This window comes from Apodemus sylvaticus, chromosome 1, assembly GCF_947179515.1.
Source record: "Apodemus sylvaticus chromosome 1, mApoSyl1.1, whole genome shotgun sequence".
NCBI lineage: Eukaryota > Metazoa > Chordata > Mammalia > Rodentia > Muridae > Apodemus > Apodemus sylvaticus.
In genome coordinates, this window is record NC_067472.1 from 189,732,442 (window position 1) to 189,752,263 (window position 19,822).

Consider the following 19,822-nt stretch of genomic DNA (forward strand, 5'->3'; position numbering starts at 1 on the left):
CAATGACCCAGAGGTCACAAAGACCTCTCTCCCTTCAGTCTAACTCTCCCGGCATGACAGGTATCACTGGGAACCACAGGGCATGATGGGAAGGCTCAAAAGGAAGTGCCTGGGTCATCTGGGAATTGGGATGGGAGGCTTTCGGGTGGGGCCACTGAACTAAAACCTTACAAAGGGAAGAGGGCAGAGGGGAAACCCTAAGGAAAATTCAGGAAGGAGGACGCACAGAAGTTTCTAGAGCCTGCTCAAAGCTGGGCAGGCTCAAAAATGCATAGAGGCAGATAAATCTACATGCTAAAAACCTCAAGTCACAGAAGATCAAGGCCTCGCGTCTGCCCATCTCTTCTCCTATCCAAGCATGACCTTAGGGGTTGCAAGTCTCTACCGTGAGTCCTGCCCAGGGACAGAGGGGCCCCAGGATGTCAACGCTGGAATCCACACCAGCAACCCTGTTTTTTTCACCATGTTTAATTCGATATCAGAGGAGCACTAATAAATACTTCCTTCCGCCCCTATAATCTTCCTCCTGCCCCCAAGCGGGGCCCCAGGGCCTGGCGATGCCACCAGCAGGCAGCCCAGACCTCCACGGCTCAGGCCAGCTGAGCTGGAGCGGCTGCAGAGACCCCAGGAGAAGGCCAAAGGGGCGGGGCCGAGAGCTTCCTGGAGTGGGCGGGGCCTCGGAGGCCGGAAGGTGCGTCTAGGGACGCCGTTCGCGGGGACCGCCTTCTCAGGGGGCGTGGCCGCTCAGGGGGTCAGGAGGCGTGGTTTTCGTCCGCAGCTGTCACGATGACGTCCATCCAGATCCTCATGGCTTCAGGGCTGGGGGCCACCATATAGAAAAGGCGTTCGTAGGTCTTGACACAGAAGGTCAGGCGGGGGCTGGGGCTCTGGAATAAGCAAGGGGAAAGGGTGGTTGGATCAATGTCTACGATTGTCTTCCTAAGGGGGGCTAGAATGCCTGCTCCCTTTTCTTTCTTTTTTCGAGACAAGGTTTCACTGGCCGGCCTAGAACGCGTCCAAGCTGGCCTCGAACTCAGATATCTGTCTCTGCGACCTCAATGTGGGGATAATTGTGTGTGCCACCTTACCCGGCTTTTTAATTTTCGTTTTTACCACACCTCTTTTTTTGAAAGTGGGTTTGGCTTTGTGGCTCAGGCTCCTGAGGACTGAGATGACACCATTCCCAGCTGGAGTCCATATACCAACCACCAAATGGGTAAACCTCTTCTTATAGCCATTATGGTTTTAGTCCCAAGGGAAGGGACTAAAATATATCCGTTTTGGTTTGGTTTTTGTTTTGGAAGAAAAACCAAGACAAGATTTTTTTTTTTTAAATCAGCTGGAATTCCTTCCAATTTGGCCTTTAAAACCCCACAGCCTATATATATATGTGTGTGTGTATGCATAACATTCATACACATAATATAAAATAAATCTATAAGATGTATTTTAAAACAAACAGTTGAGTGGCGGTGGTGCACACCTTTAGTCCAAGCACACAGCACACGGGAGACAGAGGCAGGGAGATCTCTGTGAGTTCGAGGCCAGCCTAGGCTACAGAGTTAGTTCCAGGACATCCAGGGCCACACAGAGAAACCATGACTCAAAAACAAACAAACAAACAAATAAAATAATAGAAAAGGAAAGGGTAAAAGAAAACTGAGCCATGGTTGTCTCCTTTCCAAAGAGGATTTTAAGTATCTCCTTTATAATCCGGGCCTCCACCTTGAGACCCTCCTGCCCTTGCCTCCTGAGTGCCGGGCTTACAAGGATGTGCTAAACCAGAATCTGACACCACCACCCAGCCCCCTCTCGGGGATCTCCATGGAACCCTGATCCTTCTGGAACTCAGTGTGTTTCCAGGCCGGGTTCACACTCAGAGATCCGCTGCTGCCTCTGCCTTCCTGGTGCTGAGGTTACAGCTGTGTGTCTGTATGCCCACTGCACACGGTGCTGGGCCTTGAACTCAGGGCTCTGTGCATACTGGACAAGCTCTCTACGGACCAGACAGAGTGTACCAGGCAGCCCCAGGCTCTGAGCTTTAGGTTACGCTCCAGGGGTTGGAAAATCAAGGTTGGACCGCGAGTGTAGCAAGAGTGGCTTTTCCCAAGGTGACCTAGAGGTAGGCTGAGGCTGAGGTTTGGCCATGGGCACTGAGCAGGGGGTCACCTTGAAGGCACAGCGTAAGTGGTCATAGTACACTTCCTCGATGGCTTGGAAATAGATGACGCCTTTGAGCTTGGACTCTTCCTTGTCTGGTGGGAAGAAAGAGGAAACAGATCTAATTAGAGACAGACGTGTGTGTGTGTGTGTGTGTGTGTGTGTGTGTACACCCGCGCGCGCGCGTGGGTTGTGTGTGTCATTGGGCTCTAGTATAGATTACAACAATGTGATAACCCCAAGGCTGGAGGGAGGTGGCTGTCTATGCTAGACGTGAGACAGACAGGTCTAGACCACATAAGCCTGGGGACAGGTCCAGGGACAAAAGTCCTGGAGCACCTGGATCCCTCTAGGAAGAAAGGATGGTCTGGGCTCTGGGTGTCCGAGCGGGTGGGACACGGTCACACGGGATTCTGGGTGGCTTAGGGAGGACAAGGTTGGGCGTTGTGTTATGGGTCCTCGTGCAGCAGGAAAGTGGGGGCGTGTACACACGTGTGTGTGTGTGTGTGGGCGGGGGGGGGGGGGCTCTTGATTTTCCAACCCCTGGATTGGAAATCCTCCCAGTTTACCCGCATAGTAAGCCAGACGGCGCGCCTGCCGGTCAAAGCAAAACCAGCGTTTCCTCCACGTTTTGATGCGGCCGCCCATCTTCACCAGGGGTCCGCGACAGCAGCTCCCGGACACCCGCAAGTGGGGGCAGCTTTCCGGATTGTGGCCCCAGCGTTCCAGGTGCTGTGGGAGGTCCAGCACGGGTGGGTCTGGAGGGCAAGGTGGCGGCGGGGGCGGGGCCTGCAGAGCACAGAGAAGGGGTCATTGAGCAAACAGAGGGACTGCAGCCTAGACAGCTCCACGCAGCCTTTGCAAAGATACACCCACCATCGTGAAGCCACGCGTGGGTGGCCCACGGGGGAGGCTGAGGCTGGGCTGTCATGATTTCGAGGGCTAGAGACGCTGATGAGAGCCGGAAAACAGAGAATGCGCGCGCGCCTGCCATCCCAGCACTAGGAAAGTAGAAGTAGGAGGATCAGAAGTTCAAGGTTATCCTCCGCTCCACAGTGAGTCCAAAGCCAGCCTGGGCTACAAAGAGCATCTCAAAGGCCTGACCAAAACAAAGAAAAAGTCTCCATTTGACAGTTCGTGAGGCAGGACTGGGACCCTGAACCTTACCCTCCCAAGTGAGCCGCTTCCGTGGACTCTGTCCACCTGAGAGCCCCAGTTCCCTATAGTGAGCATGGGGTGCCTCAGTACCCCCACCCCCAGGGGGACGCGAATCTCAGAGACAAGCCTGTGCTCACGAGTGCGGCGGGGACACAGGACATACTCCACAGGGGCTGTTTAATAAATGATGTTAGGGGCTCTGCATTTTTAATGAGGACAAGTTTGTTCAGAGCAACCCTGAGGGATACAACACCCTTCCTGCTCCCTGGCTCTACTGAGTCGGGAGGGGCGGGGGGGGGGGCGGGTCTCCCATAGCCCATGCTGCCTCTGTAGTGGAAGACAATCTTTGAATTTCTGATCTTCCTGCCTCTACCTCCCAAGTGCTGGGATTACAGACATAACCGCCCACAACTGGTTTATGTAGTGGGGGGGTGGGGGGGGAGATAGAACTCAAGCCTTAGCACCACATCTCCTGAGTCTTTCTATAATTAAATTTTTTAAACTGCCACAAATGTTTACTCTTTGTCTATAAATAACAGCTGAAACAGTTACCGGCACACAGTCAGGAAGAAAAAGACATGAGGAGAAAGCCTTGGGATCGTAGCTCAGGGTGCAGCTTGTGATTAACACACAGGGCTCCAAAGCAAGCCAAACGCACAGAATGCAAGAACAGCGGGATGGGGAGATCGCACAGCTGAGAAAAGGCACTGCCACCACCTCGACGGTGTGAGTTCGATCCCTGGGACCCGCGCAGTGGATGGAAGTTGAGACGTGAGGTCCACAAGCCTTCTGACCTCCACATGCGCACTGTGGCACCTGCTCGTCTGCCTAACTACTGCACAGGACTTCCATAAATAAATGAACAGTTCAAAAAAAATGGAGTGGGAGAGATGGCTCAGTGGTTAAGAGCACTGACTGCTCTTCCAGAGGTCCTGAGTTCAAATCCCAGCAACCACATGGTGGCTCACGACCATCTGTAATGGGATCTGATGCCCTCTTCTGGTGCGTCTGAAGACAGCGACACTGTGCTCACATTCATAAAATAAAAAAAAAAAATCTTTAAAAAAAATGGAGTCAGTTACCTAAGCAAAGACCATGCACGCAGGAGTGAAACCCGAGTAGGAACGGAGCCAGTGGACGTCTCTTCAAGGGTCGAGCAGGACCCTTTTGGTTGGAGGAGATGGTGGCGTATAATAAAAGCCAAGAGGCAAAAGCACCCAGAAGGGACAGAGGGTACTAACCATGATGGCAGGAACTGCAGGGCCTGTGGAACTTTCTCGGTTTCTTCTCATCCCTTCCTGTGGATTCATGAGGGAGAATCAAGCAGGATCCCAGCCCATAAATCAGAGAAATGTCTGAACAAGGGGGCTGGGGCTGACCTCTGTAGATACAGGGGTCTGAGGGAAGAGGGCAGGAGCCTGGAACCTTAGTCTGAGGGAGGAGGGCTGGGTCTGGAGCCTTAGTCTGAGGGAGGAGGGCTGAGGTTGGAGCCCTGGGTCTGAGGGAGGAGGGCTGGGGCCTAGAGCCCTAGTCTGAGGGAGGAGGGCTGGGGCCTGGAGCCCTGGGTCTGAGGGAGGAGGGCTGGGGCCTGGAGCCCTGGGTCTGAGGGAGGAGGGCTGGGGCCTGGAGCCTTAGTCTGAGGGAGGAGGGCTGAGGTTGGAGCCCTGGGTCTGAGGGAGGAGGGCTGGGGCCTAGAGCCCTAGTCTGAGGGAGGAGGGCTGGGGCCTGGAGCCCTGGGTCTGAGGGAGGAGGGCTGGGGCCTGGAGCCCTGGGTCTGAGGGAGGAGGGCTGGGGCCTGGAGCCCTGGGTCTGAGGGAGGAGGGCTGGGTCTAGACATGCGCATGTAAAGGAATGGGGTCCCACGCCCCTTTCTAAGGAGCCGGGCCTGCGGTCTCACCCTGGCCTTGAGCAGCCGTTCCCTCTCGGCCACAGCCTGCTGCAGGAGTCGCTCCATGTGTGCGATGTCTGGGTGAAGCACCGAGTGTCTAGGTGGACAAAGCGGAGATAATGATGGTTACGTGGGCTCCTCCCCTCCCCTCCCATCGCCCCACCCCGCCCCGCCCTTCCTCCCCCCACCTCCCTCTCCCGCCTCACCTATTCCCAGGGCCACAGTTGAGCAGCTGATAGAGAGGGTGCCTCCCAGGGGTCCCCACGGCCTCCAGAGGTCCTGAGGGAGAGGGCACAGGGTGTGGAGGCCAGATGTTTCCGCCCTCATCCCTATTTCCCCAGCCAACACCCAAGCAATTTTCCATCCTCTGCTCAGGATGGCTGGGGGGGGGGGGGGCAGGAAGGGACAGGAGTGTCCTCACCTGTACAGTGAAGGGACAAAGGTCGGGAGGGTCCCCTCTGGCTGGCCCTGTCTCCCCTCCTCCGGGGCAGGCTTCCTGTCCTCTGGAGACCAATAGACCCCTGAAAACACACAGAGAAGGGCTGTGTTTGTACGGTCAGCTGCCCCAGAGGTGCTTAGGACAATGGCTTCGCGGGCAGCTGTGCGCTCTGGGGGGGTTGAGTGGATGGAGAAGGCTCCAACGCTATCAGTCACCCCCGTGAGTGCATTCGTGATCGGATGACATCCCTTGGAGGCGGTGCAAACTACAGGACTGGCCCTGTCTGGCGAACGCCGGGAAAGAGTTCGCCACAAGCAAGCGAACCAGACACCCATCCGTGTAGGAGGTCAGCATCCAGCAAGACGGCTCAAGCCCGGGGCGCCGAGTCCGATGCTGCCTGAGTTCAAGGCCTGTGCAGCAGCAGCAGCAGCAGCAGCAGCAGCAGCGGCAGCAGCAGCAGCAGCAGCGGCAGCAGCAGCAGCAGCGGCAGCAGCAGCAGCAGCGGCAGCAGCAGCAGCGGAGGATCGACTGACGAGTCCCACGGGCTGTTCGCTGATGTTCGGGGTATGCCTAATCATTCATTCCACCCCCACCCGCCACCCCAGTCAATAAATCAACAAATGTGAGAAAGAAAATCAGGTGTTGTGGCCGCTAGAGAGGCAGAAACAGATGGGTCCCTGGATATTACTGGCCTAGCCTGATCTGTAAACCTCAGAACCCAGTGGGAAACCCTGCCTCAAAAAACAGGGTTGGGAAGGGCCTGAAGAGATGGGTCAGAATTTAAGAGCACTTGCTGTTCCTGCAAACACCTAAGTTTAGTTCCCAGCATCCAGGACTCGCAGCTCACAACCATGAGCAACTCCACTTTCAGGGGATCGAGCGCCCTCTTCTGGTCGCTGTGGGTACTGCACTCATGTGCACGCATCCATTTAGGGGTCAGGGTCTCCGAGTAGACCAGGCTGGCCTCAGACTCACAGACATCCACCTGCCTGTCTCTGGAGTGCTGGGATTAAAGGTGTGCACCACTATGCCTGGCTACAAATCAAACAAGGTAGACAACTCCTCAGGCACATTAGCAGAGGTTACCTCTGGCATCCGTAGGTGCATCTTCCCACACATACCAGCAAGAGATGGGGTCCCTCTGTAGAGGGAGGTTTCTTGGGGGTATCTCCTGAGCAGATTTATCTCCCCCCTCCGCTCCCCACTCTTGTGCTCTCTGCTTCCTGGCTGACAGGAGGTGAGCAGCCCCCCTCCCGCTCTGTCACGCCCTTCTACTCTAATACTGTATTTCAGCTCACCACAGACTCAGCATACGTGGAGACCCGTGCACGTGTGGATGCCAGAGGTTACAGACCCCCAGTATCACATATAATGGAGCATGGTGGTTCACAACTCTAATCCTAGCACTGAGAAGCAATTCAGTACGGTTGAGGCTAGCCTGGGCTACATGAGAGCCTGTCTCAAAAAATTTTAAGTGGCCAATATGTGTTAAGAAGTTTATTATCTACCCAATTTCATATAGCTGGCCGTGGCTCTGTATCCCCAGCCCCAATACACCGGGGACAGAAACTGCCAAAACAAGACAGCATGCTGGCAGGGGATGGCCTCCCACTGCAGATTAAGAGTCATTTAGAGCCGGGCGGTGGTGGTGCATGCCTGTAATCCCAGAACTTGGGAGGCAGAGGCAGGCAGATTTCTGAGTTCGAGGCCAGTCTGGTCTACAGAGTGAGTTCCAGGACAGCCAGGGCTACACAGAGAAACCCTGTCTCGAAAAAAACCACCACCAACAACAACAAAAGAGTCATTTAGAGCGCTGGAGAGATGGCTCAGCAGTTAAGAGCACTAGCTGCTCTTCCAGAGGTCCTGAGTTCAAATCCCAGCAACCAGATGATGGCTCACAACCATCTATAATGGGATCTGACGCCCTCTTCTGACCTGCAGATGTACATGCAGATAGAGCTCTCCTATATATAAAATAAATACATTTTTAAAAATAAATAAATACAATCTTCTGAGTTCCTTTTTAAAAAAAAACAGAACTATCTGGAGATTATTTGTTTTTTTTTAATTTTTTAAATTTATTTACTTACTTATCCATTCAGAGATAGGATCTTGTTGTGTAGCCTAGGCTGGCCCTAAATTTAGTGGTAGCCTCAAATTCACAATCTTCCCTCCACTTCCTAAGTGCTGGAGTTACAGGAGCCTGTCACCTCCCCTGGCTTTTGTTTTATTATTTTGAGACAGCATCTCTCTATGTAGCCAAGGCTGGCCTAGGTCTCTGAGTGCTGGGATTACAAGCATGCACCACTAAATGCATGAAATGCATGAAATGCATGAAAGATGTTTTCCAGTATACGGGAGGAGTGCAAACAGGACACGAGCCTGGGCTACAGAGTGAGACCCTCACGAATAAAGGGCTGGAGAGATGACTCAGTAGTTACAGAACTGGCTGCTCTCCCAGAGGACCCAGGTTCAAGTCTCAGCACCCACACGGTGGCGGACAGTTCCAGTTCCAGGGGCTACGCCTCCCTCTTCTGGCTACCGCAGGTACTGCAGGCATGGATAGCACACGCGGAAACAGGCAGACCGCTCACGCACGTGAAATAAGATAAACCAGTCTAAGATCTAACCTTAGCCATTTCGACTGCTAGAGGAAAAGACTCGGGATATAGGCATAGACAAGAACTTTCTGAAAAGGATTCAAACGGCACAGGGAATAAATCCGAGGACGGAGAAACAGGGTTTTGTAGAATTAAAAAGCCTTTGTACGGCAGACAAGAACAGCAGAGTGAAGAGGCAGCCACAGAACAGGGGCCATCGCTCCAGGGGTGCGGATGGGCAGTGTCTCGATTCTACAGTGCAGGCTTTAGAATACACACACACAGACACAGACAGACACACACACACAGACACACAGACACAGACACACACACACCACCACCACCACCACCACCACCAAGGAAACCCAGTTCTGCCAATACGCTCTTCCACAGGGCCTGGGTTTGATGTTTGATCCCCATCACCCACATGGTGGCTCACAACCCTCTGTAACTCCAGTTCTAGGTGATTTGATGCCCTCTTCCAGGCTCTGAAGACATCAGACACACGTGTATGTATGTATGTGTATTATGTGTGTGTGTGTGTGTGTGTATACATATACTGAGGCAGAGTGCCGGACCAGGAGGGATAGGGAGAGAAGACCTCATTAAAGTAGCCTGTTGGTCACTCTTAAATTTCACTCTTAGGTTACAGGCTCCCATCTTGCACGGTGATACGCAAAAAGATTAATAATAAGGATAAATTCGAGTCATCTAATCTAATATCTGGTGAGCACGTTTCCCCATCCATCCTCCCATCCGCTCATCCCGAGGCAGAGAGTACCAGCGAAGGTTCCTGACCGACTTCTGCTGCCAGCCCCGCCCTCCCCAGTGTGCGCATGCGCAAGCAGAGCCTCTCCCCCCCCTCCCCCCCCCCCCCCGCACCTGCAGGGAGCTGTGCACCGAGAAGAGGCAGGAAGAGGTGGAGCTGGCGGCAGCACGCGCAGTGGGGTCCTGCAGCACCAGCAGCTGACGGTCGGTCTTCTGTGTGAACAGCAGCTAGGAAGAGAGAGCAAGGGTTACAGAAGGTCGGGAGGGCTGGGGTGGGGCTAGAGAGGTGGCGGAGTGGTTAAGAGCACTGACTGCTCGTCCAGAGGACCCGGGTTTGATTCTCGGCACCCATGTGGAGGCTCACGACCATCTGTAACTCCAGGCCCAGGGGATCCAGAGCCCTCTTCTGGCCTCTTTGGGCACTGGGCATGCATGTGGTGCACAGACATACATGCAGACAAATCACACGTGTCCGCACAGTAGGGACTTGGTTTCAGGACGGACACACACACACACAGCAATGACAGTTCACAGATGCTCTAGCACCAGACTGTAGGGGCTTGGTTTAAGGACAGACACACGCACACGCACACACACACACACAAACACGCACAACACTGACAATTCACAGATGCTCTAGCACCAGACTGCCAGTGCCATTTCTTAGATGGAAAAGCAGAGATCGAATCCCAAAGAGAGTCAGAATACAGTCCCCAGGGCTCAGTCTCCCAGCAGAGCCAGGGGCACTGGCGCTGAGAGCCAGTTTTTTGGCTGGTGCTTCAATCCTCACGGCCACGCCCTCGCTCCACCCTGCTCTTGAGGGAGGAGACCTAGGGTCTAGACTCCTTATTCTGAGGTCTAAGGGAGGGTCTGGGGGAGAAAAGCTTGGCCTAGACTCAAGTCTGAGGGAGGAGGGGCCAGAAGCTCGCACCCCAGGGGAGCCGGGAGTAAGGAGGAGGCTGTGCCCGGTCTGAGGGAGGAGGGCCAGGAACCCCTACCTTGGTGAGCGCTTGGTCGGGCTCAGGGAAGTCCCCACCACACGTTCCCTGCAGGCAATTGAGCTCGAACAGCCGACTCCGTTCCTAGGAGAGAGGGAGGGAGGGAGGGGTGTGTCAATAGGGCCACACCCACAGAGCACCTGACTTTGGGAACTACCCGCGTGCCCGGGGCTGGGAGGTGGGGGCTGGGGCAGGTCTTGGGGAGAAGCGCACCTGTGTCAGAGCCTGAACCGCCTCCTCCTTCTTCCGGCTCAGTCCCCAGCTCTCCGCAGCCATCTGCTCCCCTAGAGACCTGAGCTGTTCCTCCAAGACCTGGATGCGGCGCTGCAGGGGACCCCATTCTGGTCATTCGCTTGTCTGCCAGGGGTTTCGGGGATACCCTCCCGCTGTGCCCTGTATCCCCAGCCCCAGCTCAGATATCTCAGGAACTGGGGAGGGAGAGCTGTCACTAAGCCCCCTGGGAACGCTGTCGGTTTTTTGGAGGCCAAGGCTGGAAGACATCTAGGGTTGGTGACAGAGGCCAAGGGAGACAACGCAGAAACTCATCAAGATCAGAGAGAAGGGCTCGGAAGTTAAGAGTGCCTTGCAGCGGACCCAAGTTCAGTTCCCAGCACCCACAACAGGCTACTACTCCAGCTCCAAGGGATCTTGTGGTCTACATGGGCGCACACACACACATACACACACACACACTTGCATACAGCCTCATACAAACATAGTTAAAGTAAATAAAAATAAACCTTAAGACAGGAGTAGCGGCGCACGCTTTTAATTCCAGCATGTGAGAGGCAGAGACGGGCAGACCAGAGGCCAGCCCGGTCTACAATAGTCCAGAATAGCCAAGGCTACCAAGAGAAATGCTGTCTCAAACAAACAAAACAAAAACAATAATAATAATAATAATAATAATAATCTGCTTCAGATATGAGGCCAGCCTGGGCTACATAGTGAGTCCTAGGCCAGCCTTGGCTACAGAGTCCCTATCTCAGCATCAAAAGGGACTGGGGATGTGGCACGGACATCAGAGCGCCTGCCTAGGAAGCTTGAAGTCTTGGGTTCCGCCCTCAGCAAAGACTGGGTGTGGTGGAGCACATCTGCGGTCGCAGCACTCCAGGGGCTGAGGCAGGAGGATTATAAATTCAAAGTCATCTTTAGTTACATAAAAGCGACAGACTGCGATGAATGAGTGGCTGGGGCTAGCGAGAGGGCTCAGAAGGTGAAGGTGTTTGCTGCCACACCTCACGACATGAGTTCGATCCCAGGGGATACAGTGGAAGGATGGAGTCCTTCCAGGAATACGGTGACACGCATGCTCCGACACATGCATAAATAAATGAACGAATTTAAAAGTAAAAAATAAAATCCCAGCGCTTCCCTTTATGAACGAAGTGGGAAAGACAGCGTGAGCACCTCGGCCTTCGCTGAGGTAAGAAAATCAACAGATTCTGCTGTGAGGAGTCTGTGGGCCACGGATGTTATCACCGTGTCCCCACCGCGAGGACGCAGTGACCGTCGTCCCAGGACCATCATGGAAGGGGAAAGGGAGGGATGGAGAAGGAGGCGGGGCCGGGCTGGGAAACTCACCCTGTGCTGGGCCACACTGGCCTGAAGTTCCCGGACCTTGTTGGCGTCCGGAGCTGGGACCTCGGGGCTTTCCCGGTCCTCGTCCACGCGACTCTCGCGCTCCAGCTGCTGGAACTCCAGATCCTCGTAGGTGCGTTGGGCTGCATCCAGCTGCTCTCTGATCTGAGGGGTGGGGACACAGGGCACTGGAGACTGGATCCCTAGACCTGGGGAAGGAGGAGCTGGTGGGCTTGACCCAGGCCCCTAGATCTGAGGGAGGAGACAGGTCAGGACCTCTGGGTCAGAAGAAGGGCCTGGACTCATTGACCCAAGGGAGGAGGGCTGGGGCCTAGAACCTCACATCTGAGGGAGGAGGGCTGGGGCCTAGAACCTCACATCTGAGGGAGGAGGGCTGAGGCCTAGAACCCCACCTCTGAGGAAACAGGACTAGAGCCTAGAACCCCACATCGGAGGGAGGAGGTCTGGGGCCTAGACTCTTGGGTTTGAGGAAAGAAATCTGAGCCAAGACTCTTGAGTCCTACTGGAAGACAGACATGGAATCCATTTCTAAGCAGGCCCAAAGAGCCTCACCTCCTGTACCCCTTGCGAGAGCCGCTCTCTCTGGTCCTCTGGCTGTGAATCCAGCTGTCCCTGGGCCTCCCTAAGTCTCTGGCGAAGACTCTCCACATGATCCCGCTCCTGGCTCAGCTGCCTCTGCTCCTGAGAAGACAAGCAGGCTGTGGGCCTGGACACAGGCCAGGGAACAACCCAACCAAGGCCCAGGGCCCTGCTGGGGCGTCGCTCCTCACAGCAGGACCCCAGGTCTGCTTTATGGTCCTGCCCCAGAGGACTTACCAAGGAAACAGTGTAAGAAACAAGAGACAGCCAGAGAAGGTGGAATATGCCAACAACCCAGCACTAGGTAGGTGGAGACAGGAGAATGGCAAGTTCAAGGCTAACCTGGGTCATAGAGCCAGACATACAGAGGGAGGAAGGGCGGGAGGGAGGAGGGGCTGGGGCAGGGAACAGAGAGAGGGACAAAAGGAGGGACAAATGAAGGCAGAGTGTAAAACACAGTCATGCTGTGTGAAAATGGAGAGATAAGGTAGGCCAGCCTCAGGCCCCACCCTCCTGCAGAGCACAAAGCTGTTTCAGCGGGGGACTGTGAGGCCCTGAGACAAGACGTGCACGCAACACGGGAACTGCAGCATGGACTCCATTTCTTCCCTGCTCTTTATTATCATTATTATTATTGTTGGTGTTGCTATTATTATTATTGATTTGTTTAGGCTTTTTGCAGCCTAGTGGATTGAATCATATATATGACATACTGTGAACCACGCCCCAGCCCCTCCCTGGGGGATTCTAGGCAGGGGCTCTACCACTGAGCCACGCCCCAAGACCACGAGTATCTGATGTAGTAGTTGGGGATGACTTGGAGAATGTAGTGTGTACAGTTCATGTTTGGTTTGGTCAAATGTGGAGTCATGGAAAGACCCATGTTCGGGACTTTCAGCAATGAAGGTGCAAGTCTGAGCTGAGCCTTGGAAGTGGGACTGGAAAAGAAATAAGGAGAGAAGACAGGAAGGAGGGAGCATGGCGAGTATTGGTCTGAAACGGGAGGGTAGGGGCAGGCAAGTCAAGGGGCAGGATTATGGTCTGGCACTAGAAGGGACACGGAGATCACACTGGAGAAGAGGGATTTCCAGGAGGGTTCTAGATATGGTAGGTAACAGGTAACATAGACTGAGGGAAAACAGTTGAACCATAGGTCTAATGTAGAAAGACTGGTGCTGGGACGATGTGTCTGAGGGAGGAGAGCCTTGAACCCCTGAGTCTGAGGGAGGAGAGCTGAGGCCCAGAGCCCTAGGTCTCAGGGAAGAGAGGCTGGTGCAGGGCCCATGGGTCTGAGGGAAAAGGGTGGGGCTAGGATCCCGGAGTTGAAGGAGGAAATTCAGAGCCTGGAGCCCTAGGCCTGGGGCAGGAAAGGCTCAGGGCTCAGATTTCTAGGTCTGAGAGAGAAAAAAATGACTAGAACCCAGAATCCTAGACTAACAGAGCTAGACCTCAAGAGAAATCAGGGGTCAGGCAGTGGTGGTGCATGCGTGTAATCCCAGCACTTGGGAGGCAGAGGCAGGTGGATTTCTGAGTTCAAGGCCAGCCTGGTCTACAGAGTGAGTTCCAGGACAGCCAGGGCTACACAGAGAAACCCTATCTCGAAAAAACCAAATCCAAGAGAGAGAGAGAGAGAGAGAGAGAGAGAGAGAGAGAGAGAGAAAGAAATCAGGGCTCAGGGTGATGGGGGCATAGCTCCTGGACAGACAGACATAGCCGACAATGTCAACAGAGCTGTAGCGTTGACGTTTTCAGACCAGCCCAAGTTGTGACCTGGAGGAATGTCAACATCTTTAGATAAAAGAGTCTTAAGATCAGAGTGACTCACTGAGGTCTGGACTCAGAGCTCATGTCCCTTAGACACAGTGGGAAGGCAGAAAGCACGCTGCAATCTCACCCCGCCTCTACCCCAAGCAGGCGACCATGTGCTCCCAGAGAGCAGAGGGGGTGCTCACCGGCCCCACACACACAATGCTCAGCCACATCCTGGCGACCAACTGAAGACTCGGACCCTGGCCAGGAGTCATCACTCAGCCCTGCAATTCCAGGACTTGGGCAGTGAAGACCTCGGGACCAGGAGTTCAAAGCCATCCTTAAACACAACAAGATCAGCACAAGTCTAGGCTACAGACCCTGGGCAGGGTGGAGGAGGAAGAGGAGGACGGAGAGGAAGAGGAGGCGGCACCAGCTGCTTTTGCTATAAGGATAACACATAAATTTGGCTGGGCCTAGTGCTGTCTGAAATCCCAGGACTTGGGAGATGAAAGCAGGAAAAAAAAAGGCATTCAAGGTCATCCTTAGCTACATAGTAAGTTCAAGGCCAGCCAGGGCTATCTGAGATACTATCTCAAAAATAAAACACAGGACAGAGTAAGGGCGTGCACAGCTGCTCTTGCAAAGGAGCTGAGTTTGCTTCTAGCAGCCAGGACAAGCAGCAGACCTGTAACTCCAGCCTCAGGTCAGAGACCACTCACATGCTTGTTACACACACACACACACACTAAACAAATAAATAATAAATCTTTTTTCAAGGCCTTAAGATGCTGGGCGGTGGTGGCACATGCCTTTAATCCTGGCACTTGGGAGGCAGAGGTAAAATGATTTCTCTGTGTTCTACAAAGTGGAAAGCCAGGGCTATATAGAGAAACCCTGCCTTAAAAACAAACAAACAAACAAAGCAAAGCAAAAAACTGTCTCAAGAGGCAGAAGCAGGTGAATCTAACGGTTTGAGTCTAGCCTGGTCTATAGCAAGTTCCAGGCCAGCCAGGGCTACATAGTAAGACACCAGCTGGAAAACACAAAACAGCTGGGCAGTGGTGGCACACGCCTTTAATCCCAGCACTTGGGAGGCAGAGGCAGGTGGATTTCTGAGTTCAAGGCCAGCCTGGTCTACAGAGTGAGTTCCAAGACAGCCAGGCTACACAGAGAAACCCTGTCTCGAAAATACACACAAAAAAAGAAAATACAAAACAAAACCGTGAAATATCACCCAGAAGACCTAGTTTCTTCAACAAGCAATAAGCAAGCAGACAGGTAGGGGAGGCCCACTGGGCCCATTAGAGAGAAAACAAGACTTGAGATAACCAATCAGGACACGGCAGCCCGGTGCACGCCGGTAACCCCAGCACTCCGGAGGCTGAGACAAGAGAATCATGGGTTCGAGGCTAGTCGGGGCTGCTTAGGGAAACCAAGTCTCAAATAACACACACACACACACACACACACACACACACACACACACACTAAAGCTCTCATTTTTCTGTGGTACCTGCTAAAACATATACAGGTAAAATGACTTCCACTATGAGCATTTAAAACTTGAAACAAGGTGTGGCTCAGTGGTTCCCCCAGGTAGGGGCTGGGGGCGTGGCTCAGGCTTTCACGTTTGATTTAGATTCTTAGTATCCAGGGATATTGAGAGGAACTGGGAAGAACTGGGTAAGATGAAAGAAGGTTATTAAATGAATCGCTACTAAAGCTGAGGAGCACAAGACACCACCCCAACTGACTACTCAATTTGTAAGGGTTTGAAATGTTTCCTAGTACACCATTAATCTGTGAAATTATAGGGGCAGGCCAGAAAGAGACCTCAGCAGCCAGGCATCCAAATCAGGCCTGGGAAAGAGGAGGAGGAAAATGAGGAACAGGAACCCAATCTCTCTGAAGAACAAGGACGACCATTAGGTCCGACCAGGGGATGTTCCAGCCCGGAAGACGAAGTCGGGAAGAAAGGAAACCGATGATGGAGTCGCCGGGCACACCAACCTGTTCGCGCTGTTCCTGGCTGCTCTGCTGGGCTTCCTCGCGCTGGCCCAGCAGCTCCCGCAGCCGCTCCTCCTCCCGGCGAATGGCCACTCGTTCCCCAGCCAGCTCACCCCGGAGCAGGGCCACCTCCACCTCCATCTGCGAGAAATCAAAGCAAGAATGTGGGTGCAGCCGATGGACCGGGTGTCTTGGCTTGCAGGTTCCTTCACGGGTTGATTTCCCAAGAGCTCCCCATCCTCACCTCGATCCTCAATTCCTTCTTCTGGCGCTGTAACTCCTTCACCCGCTGCTCCATCAGAGCCACGCGAGTCAGGGCCTCCAGCTGCTGTCCCCGCAGCCGCCGCGCCGCCCCCCGCAGCTCTTCCCCGGGAGGCAGGCATGGGGAAGGTGTGGCTGGAATCTGCGCGGCAGGCGTAGCCTCGGGCTGAAATTAAAGAAGGTGTGATGAGAAAACCAAGTGTCGCCCCCCCCCCCTACAGTCACCAAACTGGTCCGGTCCCACCCCAACAGTGCCTCTGGGGGTCACGAGCTGCCCGGTTCAACCACTTCCATTGGGGTCCGAACGGACGAGCGTGAAGTGGGGAAGGCAGCAGGTTCTGAACCCGTACAAAGCCACCACGCCCCGAAGCTGAACTGGAGAGCAGCGTCTTCCTTTCCTATCTTCCCTTTCTTCCTATGTCTTTCTTTTCTTTTTCTTTCTTCATTCCTTCCTTTCTTCCCTTCTTTCTTTTTTGTACCTGAATACCAGTGGAAATCAGAGGATTCTTGCCTTACATCAATGAGGGTCCCGGGGATCGAACCCATCAGATTTGACTGCAAGTGTCTTTGTACCGGATGAGCTCACCTGTCCCTGAGTCTCAGCCTCTTGGCATGTCTCAGAGAACCTGCATCTCTCTCCCCCCCACACACGCACCTCTGATCTCAGACTCTTCTATCTCAGCATTTCTTTTTGTTTCTCTTCTGGGTCTGTGTGTCTGTCTTCCTTGCGTCTCTCTTTTAGGTCCAGGTCTCTGTGTCTGTCTGTCATTCCTAGTGTCTGTTTCCACCCCGGGTCTCTCTGGCTTCAAATCCAACTTGGTCTGCTGGGTGTTTCTGCCTGTCCGTGGGTATCTCTCCTTGACTCTGGGTCTCTGTCTAGTCTCTCTCCTTATGTTCTTCTGTGTCGTCTTGGGTGTCTGTCTGTCCGTCTGGACATCCCCCCCCCCCGCCCCCCGGTGGTGCAGCGGGGCTGATCCCTCACCTCTTCGCGGCAGCTCTCGGTGCTGCTACCTTCTTCCACTTCTTCCTCTTCCTCGGCCTGCCGCCCAGCTCCCTGGCAGCTTGGAAGCTCCGCTGGGACCTCGGGTTCCTTGCGCTCCTGGGGATCCTCGGGGTGCCCCTGAGGCTGCGCGGCCCCTTGAGGCTGCACCTCGACGGCACTTTCCGGAACCTGCGGCGACGAAGAGCCCTCCTCTAGGGTGCTGGGTGTCCCCATGGCCGCTTCGGATTCCTGTGGGTGGGCGTGGTCAGGGCTCAGGGGCGGGGTCTGGTGTTTATGGGCGTGGCCTGCAGCGCCGTGAGCGTGCCCAGGGGGCGGAACCCGAAGGTTCAGAGACCAGCTCTGAGCATTCCGAGGGCGAGCATTTCCTGGGGACCTGCTCGCGATTGGGGCGAGGTTGTCGGCTCCGAAGGTGACACACACACACCTAGAGGTGGGAACAGAATTTGAGTCCGGGGTTCCAGCGCTCCCCGAGCTGGGGCGTCGGACACTGAGCCTTCCCTTTGCCCCATGTGTCATCCCTGAACCCCTTCTGCAGCCCTCCTCAGTTTCCCGGATTGCCTCCAAGGGACCCCATCTCCTTCACCCACTCGGGACTAGCCGGGCCTCCTCCCTGGAGCGCCACAGTTGGGTCCTGACCCACCTGTAAGACAGCAGCGTCCAAGCCTCCTCCTCACCTCAGGATCCAGAACTCGGGGCTCGCACTGCCCACCTCTCCGGATATACCTGGGGCCCCAACGCCTCTGTTCCTTCCCGGGAGGCGATCCCCCGTAAGTCGCCAGCCTCCTTCCTCCGTGGCTCTGCGCTGAGCACTGCTGCGGCTAAACAGGTGGCTGGAAGGAGGGAGGAGAGAGAGGCCGCCCCGTCCCCCTCCCCAGCAGCCCGGAAGTGGAGGGGGGGACAACAGGTCCGACAGCTCTCCTGGGAGGAGGGAGCCAGCAGCCTGCCCCGCCCGCAGCCCAGGCACCCAGCCATCCCGGCCCCTCCAGCCCCACCCAGCGAGAGCCCAGCGCCCGGTCCTCCCACTCAGCCTCCCGTGCCCCCATTCCCGTGGCCCTGGAGGGCCGGGCTTCTTAACCACATGCACACAGCAGCCTCCCTAAGGCCGAGACCCAGGAAATCCTCAAAGGAAGATAGGAATGATGATGGGGGCCTCTCCCCTCTAATAAGCCCTTTGGAAGGGCCCTGACCGGTTTAGGGAGCCGGACAAGGGGAGGGGGTACCCCGGGCTGAGTCAGCGATCTGCCCAGAGACAGAGTGTGCCCCACACGCACACAGTTTACTACGGGGTGGGGCTCAGAGGTTAAAGGTCACCCAGCCAGACCCTTTCCTCTCTGGGCAGAAACAGGAAAATATCTGGTATGCAAAACCCGACTGTTAGACGTCAGGAACTGTGAAAACATTTGACACACCTCAGTGTCATCCCACACCACAGCCCAAAACAAAAAAGAGATCAACCGTCTCCATTTTACAGTTGTGGGAACTGAGGCGGAGGCAATAATCACACCCAGGATCTACAACCGTTCTAAATGACTTTTATTTTTTTATTTATTATTATTTGTGTATGTGAAAGAGAGAGCAGGCACATGAGTAGCGCCCACCATGTCCGGAGGTCATAGGACAACGTTGGGAAGTTTTGCCTTCCACCATGGGATTCAGACGTGGAGATTCAGTCATCTTGTTAGCCGAGCTTTTACACTCTCGGGCCTTCTCCATAAGCCTCATCTGTTACTGCCTGCGTTGTCTCTGGAAATCTGTATTCATAACTGTTTGCCTAGCCAGGAGAGACAACAGCAGCGACAGGGGCGGGGGAGTTGGTCACGTGAGCAGGGAGCTAGGGGTCAGACATCTGGAGTTATCAGTCTGTTGAAACATCCCGTTTTTCCATTCTGCTGATCGGGAAGCTGAGGGGTGGAGAGGGGCCTGGGACTCCCAGCGGAGGGGCTCACACAGCATCATGTGCTGCCTTGCAAGGTTGTGAGAACACCTCCCCTGCGTCGATGTGTGCACCCGCCAACTGCTTCCAGCGCCCTGACCCCCGGCTCCCTTAGATCCCCATTCCTGCCCCCGTCACCCTGACCACTGCTAGCTCTGTCTCCTCCTCCCTTTTTACATGACTGTCTGTCTAGCCTAAATGTATGTCTGTGCATGCCTGGTACCCATGGAGGCCAGAATACCCATGGAACTGGAGTTACAGACCTTTATGAGCTGCCATACGGGTGCCGGGAACTGAACCCAGGTCCTCTGCAAGAGCAGCCAGTGCTCTTAACCACCGAGCCATCTCTACACACACACACACACACACACACACCACACGCAAGAGTAACCAGTGCTCTTAACCACCGAGCGATCTCTACACACACACACACACACACACTTTCTTTTTGTTCGCTTTATCTATCTAGCATCTATTTATTAATAGCCCAGGGTAGCCTCTAACTCATGCAGTTGAGACTAACCTTGAACTTCCAAACATCCTGCCTCCTGCTGGCCAGTGCGGGGATAACAGGGCACCTCCGGCCTGCTTTATGCAGGACAGAGAGGATGGAACACAGGACTTTATACATGCTAGGTGGGTGCTCTACCAACGTCTACCCCTGGCTTTTTGAG

At 54.6% G+C, this 19,822-nt stretch overlaps 1 protein-coding gene across 2 annotated transcripts; it reads right to left on the reverse strand.

The window, feature by feature from the left end:
* Positions 1-452: 452 nt before the first annotated feature.
* Phldb3 (pleckstrin homology like domain family B member 3) lies at positions 453-18,481 on the reverse strand. Of its 2 annotated transcripts, none has more exons than XM_052169339.1 (16): positions 17,856-18,481; positions 17,195-17,639; positions 16,196-16,378; positions 15,955-16,092; positions 12,166-12,294; positions 11,596-11,757; positions 10,225-10,335; positions 10,012-10,095; positions 9,128-9,241; positions 5,628-5,727; positions 5,413-5,485; positions 5,216-5,303; positions 4,560-4,616; positions 2,730-2,949; positions 2,170-2,255; positions 453-887 (listed from the first exon to the last, which is right to left on the reverse strand). In XM_052169339.1, exons 2-16 carry the CDS (start codon positions 17,426-17,428, stop codon positions 753-755), a joined length of 1,914 nt encoding a protein of 637 aa, XP_052025299.1. In that variant the 5' UTR covers positions 17,429-17,639; positions 17,856-18,481; the 3' UTR covers positions 453-752. The 2 variants fall into 2 exon arrangements, with proteins under 2 accessions (XP_052025299.1, XP_052025290.1); XM_052169330.1 differs by having other exon boundaries at positions 17,890-18,280.
* Positions 18,482-19,822: the final 1,341 nt, after the last annotated feature.

What these genes read in the sequence shown, in the direction of transcription:
- Phldb3 (XM_052169339.1), bottom strand. Translation starts at nt 17,428, where the DNA reads ATGGGGACACCCAGCACCCTAGAGGAGGGCTCTTCGTCGCCGCAGGTT. An exon ending in CCAGTGTGGCCCAGCACAGG is followed by an intron (nt 10,336 to 11,595) that starts GTGAGTTTCCCA and finishes GGTCCCCTGCAG; the next exon opens with CGCCGCATCCAGGTCTTGGA. An exon ending in AACTGTGGCCCTGGGAATAG is followed by an intron (nt 5,304 to 5,412) that starts GTGAGGCGGGAG and finishes TTGTCCACCTAG; the next exon opens with ACACTCGGTGCTTCACCCAG.